The sequence below is a fragment of the Myotis lucifugus genome, unplaced genomic scaffold, assembly GCF_000147115.1.
Source record: "Myotis lucifugus unplaced genomic scaffold, Myoluc2.0 scaffold_51, whole genome shotgun sequence".
In the NCBI taxonomy this organism is placed as follows: Eukaryota; Metazoa; Chordata; class Mammalia; order Chiroptera; family Vespertilionidae; genus Myotis; species Myotis lucifugus.
Genome location: NW_005871099.1, coordinates 3,684,715 through 3,697,664, shown reverse-complemented (window position 1 = coordinate 3,697,664; position 12,950 = coordinate 3,684,715). Strand labels below are relative to the sequence as shown.

Genomic DNA, 12,950 nt, shown 5'->3' with positions numbered 1-12,950 from the left:
GTCACCCATGGGAGCCCATTTTACCTAACTCACGGAAGATGTGGCTCTAGAAAGAGTCTGGCTTGTATTTAGCAAGAATGCCCCCTCCCAGAGCCCAGGTTGGTCAAAGAGGTCATTATTGAATGGGCTCTGTCTTTTTTCTGCTGTGGAAGAGAAAGAGGAAGCTTCTGTTAGTGCTTCCCCTTCACACTCCTCAGGACCGTCCTGATTTCTGGGAACTGGAATCTAGTTAGCCAGGACCAATTGGAGTGTACACAGCACTCAGGTACCTCATCATAAATCCCTTTGCCCAAGACTTTCCAGAAAACATTGTATAAAGAGAATTTCCATTTCAGTTTGTCAGGGAGCAAATAACCGCTTGAGAAAAGAATCGCTGGTAGCATGGTTGGTGGCATTTTACCTTTCTGGCACGAATTTGTGCCGATGTGGCGTCTGATGATCCCAGCGCTGACAAGTCTTGCCTGATTCTGTATGATCCATGGGGCCTCGATAACTTTCCCCATTGCAGGTCATGCATTCTACTAATAAAATCAAAGCATGGCATGTTAATTGCTTCTGACAGAGAAATCAAAAAACACCACTGTTCCATTTAAAGAACAGTAAATCATCTGTTTCACAAAGAGATTTCTAGAAAAAACTTACATGTCATTTTAACTTTAAATTATGGCCTAATGTCCATAAAGAGTGACATAAAATCCTCCTTACAGAACTTTTCATATAGCTTAAATGAGATTTTTGTCCTCAGTGTCATACAGATTTACCACAGGACCAGGAAATTACCTTTCTAATTTTTCAATAACTGTCCAAAGGTACTTAGAAACTGGAAATATCAGATAGAGCCTTGGGGTTTTCCTCTTGGTTTGTCTAAGCTGCAAGGGATCTCAGTAGTTACACTGTCAGTACAATAAAGCCCCCCGCTCAGCCGAACCTCCAATGACATGGACCGGAAATGAGTGTACATCTTACTCATATGGTCAATGCCCAAATCGGGATGAGACAGATTGTAGAGACCGGCTTTGCATACAAATCTGCTACTATTCAAAGAATATTTTAAAAGAAGAAAGCATAGCTCCTTTCTGCTAGCAAATATCCATGTTGAATAACTGGGCAGGCTTTACTCTTATCTAGGTGAGGATAGAAGTTGACCTACTATTGAACTCCTTGTACTCACTGTTTTTAAAATGTTTTAAGTTGACCTAGTTATGCAGAATCTTACTGATGATTCTGTGTGGCTAATTAATAGTTCTCTTCTGGCTGGCCTCTTATGTCACACTGAAAACCCTGAATCACATCAACTATCTGAAAAAGATACTTCTCAAATGGACAGGTTGATTTGTAGTCCTACAGGCGCCCTGTGGAATAAATCATTGCTTGGCTTTCCCACGGATCAGGCAAACTTCCCCAAACACATCATTTGTATCTTGTGATTACTGGTCATCTACCGTTACTGAAAGGGAGCAAAGATGTCACTGTTTCGTTGTATCTACCAAGATCTAGCCTAATTAGCATTTGTAATAACTTGGGGTTTAATATCAGAAAAATCCCTTTTGAACCTTTGATTTATATCATCTAATAGGACATTAACTATTAACTCTCCAAAACATGAGACAGTTTGGCTTGATCCATCCACTTCTTTTCATGTAGTTTAATCTGTGAACTAAGACAGGGGAACAATTCAGCTTCCTTTCATTTGGTCCTGAGATTCCCAGACTACAGTCCGTAAGCATGTGCACTATACATTTCAGGGGTCCAAGAGCGTATTGATAACATTTCTCTGTTTAGGCAAGGCCTCTTCAACATTGAAATGCTCAACATATGTTACGCCTTATCACATCAGAGCTTTCCATTTGAATGCAGTACAGATTGATTTAGTTCCCTTTTTTAAAAGAATGCAAGATTTGATATCTTCACAGAAAATGATGTGACATTTATCATTGTTGTTTGCTCCTTTGTAATGAATAAAATTGAATGAAAAAATGAATGCAATTAAATGAGAAAATAGAAATACTATGGTCAGACATAAGAGATAAGAGTCCACATATACAATTTCTAACCTTATATAGTACTCAAGAAATTAAAATATACCTATTTTGTCTCCTTCAGCAAATGCAGTTTATAAGAGTATATCCCCTTACATGAGAGTACATAAAGTTATTTTCTAGGAAGCTATACTATGGGGATTATTATAAAACATTTTTCCTGGGGACTTCAGGATTTTTTATTTTCTTATGACCACTTTCTAGAATGAGTGTGGTAGACCAATGCTTCTCCAAACTTGAATGTGCATAAAAAGTCACTTTGAGATCTTGTTAAAGGGCAAGTTCTTATAAAGGGTTTTGGGGGTGGGGATGCTCCCAGCGGATGCTGATGCTTCTGGTACTTGGATCTCATGGTGAGTAGCAAGTTTGTAGATAATTTGTTCCATTCTAAAAGTTCTAAGTGTTTGTCAGTAATAGCTTTTTAGAAGAGAGTGGATTTTACCTGGTCCTTGAAGGATGGATGAGAGTTGGATAAGCTAAAAAGGGGCAAAATACCATAAAATGGTATAGAAATGTGAATTAGCATACTATGTTTATAGTAAAGTGAAGAGATAATTATGGATGCAGTTTCAGACCTAGTGAGATTTTTTTTAATAATAAAAGTTAACAAGAATAATGTTGGATTTTGGTAGTCAATGAATGTGTTATGGTGATAGAAATGAGATGCTAAATATATTATCATTACATGTTCTTTGATTATTCAGTACTTTTAATGTATAAGAAATCAGTTGATCTATGTAGTGAGGAAAGAACTCACAAAATCTTAAAGGACTCACCTAAAACAGAAATATGTCAAACTTGTGCTTGGAACACAGGTCTTCTGACCCATAGTGTTCTTTCCATTCTCCCTCACTGCTTTTGTGTCCTACATATTTTAATGTGTCCCCTATACATCCTAACTAGTCATACTTTCAGGTAGACTGATAAGAATAATTTTAGAAAGTCAACCTCCCTGACTTTTTCAACAGTGTCCCAATTACCTTTTGCTCTCCTGTGTATAACAGTAGGTTTGTCCTCCTGTTGGATTTTCACCTATTGGGGCATGTGGAAAAGGAGGCCCTGGGAAAGCAGGTAGATTGGCCATCTTTTCCAAGGTTTGTTGTTTTACCACTGCATCAAACCATCAGGTTAGTCTTAAAAAATTACCTCAAGAAAGCCAAACTTTAAGCTCACAGTCACTTTTCAAACTTCCAGAATTCTAAGACTCTTCTAAGTTTTTGTAGCTCAAAGTTAAGCAGTACAAGTAGGACAGGTAGAAACTAAGTCCACCTACTCAAGGAACCGGGTGAAAGCATAATCTATTTAACAGTACAAGAGGGTGAGGGTTGCCCTCCTGCTCTATTTTCTTTTTCTCTCTCTACTGTGGTAAGTGTATTATTTAACCCTTCTAGCAAGTTCTTTTCTTTTAAAAAAAAAAAAGAACAAACAAAAAGTACAAAAAAGTAAAATACTAATCCAGACCACATAAATGCAAACTAATTATTTCTATTCATAAGTAGAATTTTTTTTTTCTGAATATAGTTTTGACCTAAATAGTAGTAGGAAATTATAAAATGACACATAATTGTAACATAAGTAGGATTAACATAACATATTTCTCACCATATTAACTAAGTAACTCAAAAAATACTGTGTTCCGTTTTTCTCAATCATAAAACCACAGTGATCTAAGTTTAAGACTAAAAGAGACATTTCAAAAGTATTTCTCAGCAAATTCCATGCTGGTGATTATTTCAGAAAAACTGAATGTTTAAAATATGGATAGTCTCACAAATCCACATTTATAAATACTAGTAATAGTTTTATTTAAGTCTTGTTTTTTTCAAGTCATTCTCCATGCAGAGTATGGATTTAACACACAGTATTATTTGGGATATTATGTGTGAGACATTAAAAAATAATGATTATGGCTTAAAATGTATTTACTCGGATATCTGACAATCATTAAAAAGACATCTGTTCCAATGACTAGTGTTGGCTTTATTTTAAATCCCAAGCAAATGTTAAAACAAGAAATTAGATTTTACAAAGCTCAGTTTTCCACAATCTTTGAATCAAAGATTGACATTTCTACTGGAATGCTTAATATATTTCAAAGTTTTAAATTATAAGAAAATAATATTAATCATCAGACATCAGATATGTATTGTCTATGAATCAAACTTTCTGAAAAATTTCAGATGAGTATTTAGTCAAAAGTTTGTTACAAATTTTTCAAAAAATATATACTGTTCTACATGTATTTTCAAAGAGAACAGTTTGAAGTTTGGCTTGAGGAATTTTTCTTGCTTAATTTTAAATATCCAAAACTATTTGATTTGATTATTACCTCATCCATAATGATGTAACCTTTGGAAATTGCCATTTAATAAATTAATATACATAGATAAAAATGGCTCACTGATGATACTAAGTATTCTGGATTTTGAGGTTTCCCCCTTATATATGTATCTTAATATAAGTAAACATCATTTGTACATTATTTTGAGTATTTTATTATTTCATAAAGTGCTGTTTTTCTTTATTAATGTATTGATAGTGCTTCTCATTTTAGATCCTCTTTAGTAAAATCCTGCTAAAACATTGTTCATTATAGAATGAATTTAAACATCACAACTCAGTTCACACTCCCTGAGATATGTTTAGCCTATAGGGCAGGTAGGTGTTGGTTTACTTCTCTCACAGGAGGGTTTTTCTACTGTTGTCAGAGTTCTACTTGTTTCTAGAAAAAGCATATCTGCAACCTTCAGTGCCATTGTAACCATCAGCATCATGCACCATTATACTAAAGAGTAATGCCCTTTCCAAGGGAGCTGTAATGACCTAAAATGATGATTAAAGGATGTTAGAGATATATAATCTAATGACATAAGAATAACTGGAAAGAGGACTTTTACAATTACTTATTTTCTAGCATGTTTGTTCTACATTAACTATCAGTTCAGATCTATGCCAGTGTACTTGGATAAGGTTTCTCTTATAAATCAGTGGTTGAAAAATTACATTCTCATACAGACTAGGCAGGTAACATAAATGCTAAACTGTTTACAGTTTGACCACGTTACCTTCCCTTGAAAACACTTTCCAAGGTCAAACAAAATCAATTACAAAACTCCTTGCAATGTCTTTCAACCTCAGAAAATTGTGATAATGGAGAGTTTCCCAAAAGCAGGTTATTTTCTTCCAGGTGTAAATTTAAGACAAACATTAATGACAGACTTATTCATACAAAACAGACTTGTTCTCACGTTATCACAGATCAGTTTATTATTTTTAAAAGAAAAGAAAACAATGATGAAGAAGTTATAGTGAACAGAATACGATATGGAACGAATGAAAAGTAAGAATTTACAAACAGAGATAGAACTGGCTCTGGCACATGAAGTCAATTTTAAATTAACCAACAACAGAAAACAAATCCACCTTCTCTGTGACAATGAACTAACAATGATTTTTTATGTGAAAATATCAACCTAATACTAAATTGATATTTAGGGAAGAAATGTCTTTTAAAAAATTGGTTCATTAACAAATAGGTAAGATAACTTACTATAAAAATTGGACAGTATTTCAGCAGACCCCCCCACCCACAAGAACTCTGAAATCCTACTAAATTCCTATCAGAATGTAATCCATGTTTCATTTGGATTTTCAGAATTTTAGGTTCTGACAGAACAGCTATTAGGTAGCCAGATAACTAAGAAAAATAAACCGCATACAATGCTGAAATGGTTACTCTTCCTTCTCGTCAGTCATTCAGTTTTCCACTGCAAAAGTAAGGACAGTGCCCTCTTATGCTGTGAGAGGAGGTAAAAACATAGACATGGATTTAGGGTGCCTGCCTTCAAGACAGCCTTGATCTCTTCAGGTGCTATTCTGAACAGTGTTCCAGTCTATGTATTAGATTTGGTTCAAGTCACATTTGCACCAAAACGCACACAGGTGTGTCCAATTCCCGTGACCCCCTCCCATATACCCTTCTGGGTTCATATACCCTTGCTGCACCGCTGCTGTGGAAGCAGGAGTTTGATGAATAGAGAATTAGCTCTATTCATACATAAAGAGCTAAGTTGCATTTGCTTCCTTTCAGATGATGTATGGAAACAGACTTTGAGGCACGTGAGCTCCACACGGTTTATGAAAAAGTCCAAATTTATACTCTCCCCAGAATGATGCCCCAGACTCTATTAAACTCATAAACTGATAACTTGCTCCCTTAGACTCTGGTGATGATCAGGTTTTAAAACTGTGTATAAAATGCTCAATTAATTCTCTATGGTTGTGTTGGAATAAACAACATATTCATTGCGATTTGGTTTGTTTTTGTTAACCTTTCATGCGAGCTGCAGATCTACACAAAGGAGCAGAGTGCCCCGCACGGCATTCAGGTTCATTTACCTTCTGAACACTGAGGAATGTCACAGACTTCGTAGCGTACCTCTGGATTGCTTGTGAAACACCACGGTCCCCCTTCTTCCCCTCGAGGATTTCGACAGTAGTTTTCCTGTAGGTCTTTACCCCGATAGCTCGAAGGCAAAAAGCTAGTTTTAAAATGATAATCATTACAGTATAAGCGCATGCAACTTTACTTTGGGCCTATTAAATTTACTAATTACTGGGTATGTTTTCCCTGAAAGTAGGGAAACATTTATTCTAACTCAGATCTCCATATACAGGGTGGGTGGGGCAAAAGTAGGTTTACAGTTTGTGAATATGCAAAACAGAGTTTTTTCTTGTAGAATTATTTATTAATTATGTATTGTTTTCCATATGGACAACTGTAAACCTACTTCTGCCCCATCCTGTATATTAACTTTAAGTGCTATTTCCATCCATTCTTAACATCCTTAAATTTTAAAAACACTTAGCTAACAAGTCACATGTTCACCATCATTAAGAATGATTCATCTCTGGATTTTCCAAGAGCCAAACATTTAAGAACCTAGTGAATATTGTTTGTACCACAATTTCAAAGCTTCATTCAAAGGCAGCAAGTGATTGAGCAAGGCCACTAAGGAGAAAACTGGAGAAACACTGCAATTGACCTTGAAAGCTCACAGTTACACTGCTTATCCCACATAATTGCTTGTGTATTTGTTGCTTTTATTATGAAGAATGTCCCTCCTATAACAACTAAGAAACAGCTTGATGAAGTAACAGGAACAAAGGGTCTAGATCTAGAATCAAATTAAACCTGGACTCAAATTTCAACTTTCTCACTAACTGGAGACCCAGCAGGTAATTTGGCCTCTCAGCCTATTAGCTTAAATGCTACCTATTATTAAGCACACTCCACTTAAGTATTCTTTACTCTGTGGAGTAAAAATTAAACAATTGAATGAACAATTAAAGCAGAGATGACAGAGTAATTGACAATAAATGCTACCTATTATTAAGCACACTCCACTTAGTAGTCTTTACTCTGTGGAGTTCAAATTAAACAATTGAATGAACAATTAAAGCTCATATGATTTCACTAGTTTCCTAACAGTTTTAATTTTCAAAGGAAAAAGTAGTCATCTTTTGTCTTAGTTTTAGTCCTATTATTCCAGAATAATTTAGGATACCTTTGTATGTGCCATTGCTTGAAATTTTCTTTCATTTTTGTCAGTTCTCCAATTTTTGATAGTAACTTTATAATGAAATACTATTGTTCTGATAGAATCAAAACTGATTTTACTCTTTTTAATAAAGTAATGTATTAATCAAATTTACCTTAGAAAATTCTCTTCTAACTCTATTTTATGGAAAAGCTTAGTATAGTAGAGTAGTAAGAATAAGTTCTTGTTAATCACAAAATCTACATCACTGACATATATGACACCAGTTCTTAGACTACCTATTTACTTTTGGGGTTTTCAACTTCCAGATGTATAAGATGAATAGAGTAAATTGGATTATTATGAGGTCCTTCATTTTGTATCATTTTACAGACTCAGTTTACTTAAGAAACTAAATAATGGATTTAGCACATGTTAAATGAACACATTAAATATCTAGCTTTAGAGAAGATTTTTGTTCTACACATACACACACACACACACACACAAATAAATATATACACACATATACCTTTCCAGTGGATTTTTAAAGCAAAAAAGAAGCTGTTAAGTAGTGAATGAATAAAAAAACAATTTAGTAGGAAAAATACAAGTAGAAAGGTAGATAAAGTGTAAATCAAACCTAAAAGTGGCTGAAAAATGAATAAACTTGTCCCACTAGAGTTAACAAAATGAGAAATGAAGAGAAAAGATGTGCTTCTTTTCACAATTCTTTATCAATTCATATCGAATTCCTCTTGAAGGCATGCAGAGTAACAAGAATACTGGGTCATCTCTTCTCTTCATTCTTTGGCATATATGACTTTTTACCCAAATTAACTGGTTTTCCTTTGTGCTTTGAGGAGTTAGCATGCTTTTCTGTAGCAGCCTGTACCTGACTGAGGGGTGAAGCCTAGTCCTGCTCTTTTCACTTATTTGTGTTCATTCAACAAATGTTTATGAAAACCTGTTACACCAAAGCCGTATGCCAGTCAACAGGATTTGTAATAAACTTTTATTTACATATATACTATTGTTGGTTCTTTCTCCTCTTTGGCAAGGTTTTAAGAGAGATAAGTGAAGAAATGTTTAAAATTGAGTTATATTTAAAGGTACTTTGAAATAAAATTAGATCTTCTGGTGCTAGTCACCTTTTCTTTTCTTTTAATATAAACAGTGTTCATACGAAACTTGATCTATTCCATCATCTGCTTCATTAATGAATGCTGGGTGGCCAATGAAAGATAGAGGTGTAGATATCAGGTCACCTGATTCTCTGGTTAAGTTTCTATGCTCATTTCATCATCTATCATCATCTTCCCATTAAGCCACTTGTAAAATATTTCAATGTAGGGAGTCAACAACAAATTATTCCTCTAGACAAAGACATTTATATATTTCTTTTTCCATTTCCCATGAAGTTAATCTTTAGTTAACACTTAAAAGTGTTAAGCAATTATGTTCATATTCCAATAAGCTGATAATTGATGATAATTAAGTGTTGCTCCCACTGAATGTTTTAAAATGTTGATTAATGTACAAGATCTTCTCAGCCCTAAACTCAAGGAAATGTTTGTTGGAAAAATAGCTGATTGGACTGGAAAGCCTGTTCCCAGGGAGATCTATTTCACATTTACTCCTCTAGCAGAGAATCACAATCATAGAGAAATTGGATTGAAATAAGACCTCTACTGGGTCAGTCCAGTGCACTCTCCTTAACTAAGCCTGGATTGATTTCAAATGCTATTCCTTTGTTCATGAAAAGCATAGATCTATCTATTTAAATAATATGTTTTCCGTAATATCCTAGGAATGACACCATCCACATACTTATGAGAGGACAAAACCAATTATATTGTTTGTTTTTTAAATATAAGGACAATTCTCTATTTCACAGATATCTGTGTGTAATTAAAAGTAAATATGATCTCCCTTATATGTGGAAGCTAATGAACAAAATAAACTGACCAACAAAGTAGAAACAGAGGCATGGATGCAAGGAACAGACTGACAGCTGTCAGAGGGGAGGGAGAATGGAGAGGCTGAATAAAAGAAGGTGAAGGGATTAGCCAAAGAACATATATGCATAACCCATGGACACAGACAACAGTGTGGTGATGGCCAGAGGGAAGGGGGAGTGGGGAATGGGTGGAGGTGGACAAACGGGGGATAATGGGGACATCTGTCATAGTGTCAATAGTAACAATAAAGTTAGAAAATAAATTTAAAATTAAAAAATCAATAATTTGGAAAAAATTAGTTGTTTTCTGTTACTGAAACACGGGAAAGCTGATCAGTTTGGACACTTACTAGCTGGTGTTAATTAGGCTGAGATCACAAGTTTGATCCCAAAGTGAAGCAACAAACTCTTTTTCTTTGTATGTGGGCCAATTCACTCATCTTTGTTTACTGAAGTAAAATCATCTTTCATAATTATACCCTCCAAAAATTAATGGAGTGCGATAAAAAGTGGAATCATTAAGGCAAAGTTATCCTCACTATTGCAAAAACAAGTGACAGCCTGTGTCCTACTGACCTGCTAAGTGTGTGATGCCCTGGGCTTGTTAAAAGCAGGACTCAGATTCTGGCCATCCCACTTACTAGATGTGAATGACCTTGAAAGGTTACTAAGGCTCTTTGTGCTCCAGCATCCCCCTATATAAAGGCAGAATTAATAAAACCATCCACTATGTGTTCCTTGGAAAGATTAAAGGACATAGACTCGGTATACTGCTTAGCAAGGTAACTGGCACGTGGTAATCTAAATCTTCTAATGCATTTAATAACCAGGGTGAGCTGTTTTTCAACTACTTTCGTTGCAGTTAAAATTATTTGTAAAATAAACCTTGAAAACTGGCTAAATTTAGTTCTCTAGTTGGGAGTAGATACAGTGGGGCCTTGACTTACGAGTGTCCCAACTAACGAGTTTTTCTGAGATACGAGCCATCTCTCGGCCGATTTTTTGCTTTGAGTTGACAGAGTAATTTGAGTTAACGAGCTCCTTAACGAGCTCCGTCACAGAACGAGTTAAACTCGTAAGTCAAGGCCCCACTGTATCTTTGTTTCTCCTCCATTATGATTAAAACGTTCAGACTAATGAGCCTATGGCTACTATGTTTACTCGTCTTTAAATAGCATTCATCTCACAATGAACACAATTTTAAGTGTAGACATTTGATTCCCAAGGAATGAGAAGGTTGTGTTTTGTTTTGTTTTCAGTCATCCGACAGTAGGTAAAATGGGAAAGCTGGTCAGAGGCATGAGTTTTTAGCAGACGTTCTCAGTTTTGACTGCACTTTGGAATCATCTGGTGAGCATTTTTTTAAAATCAGATGGCACATGGGTTATTTCCCCAAGAAATGTTGATTTGATTGGTCTATGCCAGGGGTGGGCAAACTTTTTGACTCGAGGGCCACAATGGGTTCTTAAACTGGACTGGAGGGCCGGAACAAAAGCATGGATAGAGTGTTTGTGTGAACTAATATAAATTCAAAGTAAACATCATTACATAAAAGGGTACGGTCTTTTTTTTTTTAGTTTTATTCATTTCAAACGGGCCGTATCCGGCCCGCGGGCCGTAGTTTGCCCACGGCTGGTCTATGCTGATACCTGGGTGGCAGGATGTGTTATGGGCTTCTAGCACGTGATGTTAATGTGCAGCCGAGGTTGAGAACCACCATGGTTAAAGAACATTTGGCCACTAGGTAAGGTCAGAATGTGATCCATCTCTAATTTATACAGTCAACCTCTCCACCTCCAGCTGCACAATGTGGAACCTTTTTGAAGGCAAAGAGAGGGGGGAAATCTTAAAATTATGTTTCCATTACTTTTTCACAAACACTAGGATCTATACATTGAAGTTTTGAAGTAGGATGACGTTAGGCCACATCTTAATGATAAATTTGTTCATCTTTGGCTAAATACCAGTCATGGGTTCACATCATCCTTGGCCTACTATAATTCAGCAAGGTTGTCTATGCTATTATAGAACTGTAGAATTATCCTGAAGGACCAATGTGAGATTTATAACACACATAATCAAAAAAAGAGGTTTATCCTCTCTTCTTCATGCTGTTCTTACCTGTGCTCGTGGGGTATCATGGAATTCCAGGGCTGGCATTTGATGCCACTCTTAGTGATAGATACTGTTCCTTTGTAGCTACCTCCTTTACCAATAATGCAGTTTCTAATATAGTCTATCAGAAGAAAGCAGAGACAAATGCTATAACTATGGGTAACATGCAGTATATATCTAAAAGTAAAAGAAACTTCCATTCAAACCTTTAAGTAATTAACACTTGTCAATTACTGTTTTTCAAATTGTATTGAAATGTATTGCCTAAAGCATCTACTAATATTTTCAAAATAATACATTTCAGAATAATCCAAAACAAGAACAACAACAAAAAGACTATTGAGAAGTTTTAATTGTGTAAGCATATACTTGGATAACTGAAGATATTAGTCTATGTATTTAACATAGTCTCTACACTCAACTGGCCAAACTTAATTTGGCAGAATGATTTGCTCAATTATGCAGACCATGTTAAGAAAATATTAAAAATGAAAATTAATGGATTTATAAAACCTATAATGAATTCAGAAAGTTACTTTAAGATAATAAAAATAACTAATTTGTCTTTTAGTAAAATGGTGTGGGTTTTGTATATACGTATATGTGTGTGTGTGTGTGTGTGAGAGATAATTATAGTATTTTGATTTCTTCCATATTTTTGCTAATATTTCCACTGCTAAATTACGGGGCAAATTGAAACATGCTGAATATTTCTGTCAAACAATATCAACTACAATACAGTTGTTAGTTGAAGATGGTCTTATACTAGAGTATGAATTATATTTAGGATTTGTAGAATTATTGGGGTGCATAGATATCATCTTATTTTCTACCATGAACCCATCTTAATTTAATTTATACATATACCATATTATAAGAAAATATCTGTGTATATTACCAAATACCTAAATTAATAAGATGATATGATTGGAGAAAGCATTAAAATTAAAATTAATGCTATTATCATAAATACAATCCATAACTATTTCTTGTGATGAGAGATTTATCTTCTCAAATTCATATTTATTTAACATTCTTCAATAATTTGATATAATTCTGCTTTTTACAAAGTAAATACCTTGTGACTATAATATCAGAATACTAAAATAGACAAATTAACAAAAAATTTGGTCTCAATTCTTCTTTTAAAAAAATTTTATTAGCCTGGCCAGTGTGCTTAGTGGTTAAGTGTCAAACTATGAACCAGGAGATCAAACTTCAATCCTCAGTCGGGGCACATGCCTGGGTTGTGGGTTCCAACCCCAAGGGGGGAATGCAGGAAACAGCCAATCAATG

General features: G+C 34.9%; 1 protein-coding gene across 2 annotated transcripts in view; it reads right to left on the bottom strand.

Moving 5' to 3' along the window:
- Positions 1 to 12,950, bottom strand: part of HGF (hepatocyte growth factor) — a 67,203-nt gene that overhangs the window by 41,784 nt on the left and 12,469 nt on the right. Inside the window, exons 4-6 of one of the 2 annotated variants that reach the window (XM_006088685.3) lie at positions 11,661 to 11,775; positions 6,438 to 6,580; positions 401 to 521 (exon numbers count right to left, since the gene is read on the bottom strand). In XM_006088685.3, the coding sequence (XP_006088747.1) occupies positions 401 to 521; positions 6,438 to 6,580; positions 11,661 to 11,775 (379 nt within the window). The remainder of the gene's footprint in view (positions 1 to 400; positions 522 to 6,437; positions 6,581 to 11,660; positions 11,776 to 12,950) is intronic. The other variant, XM_006088686.3, reaches the window with a different exon arrangement.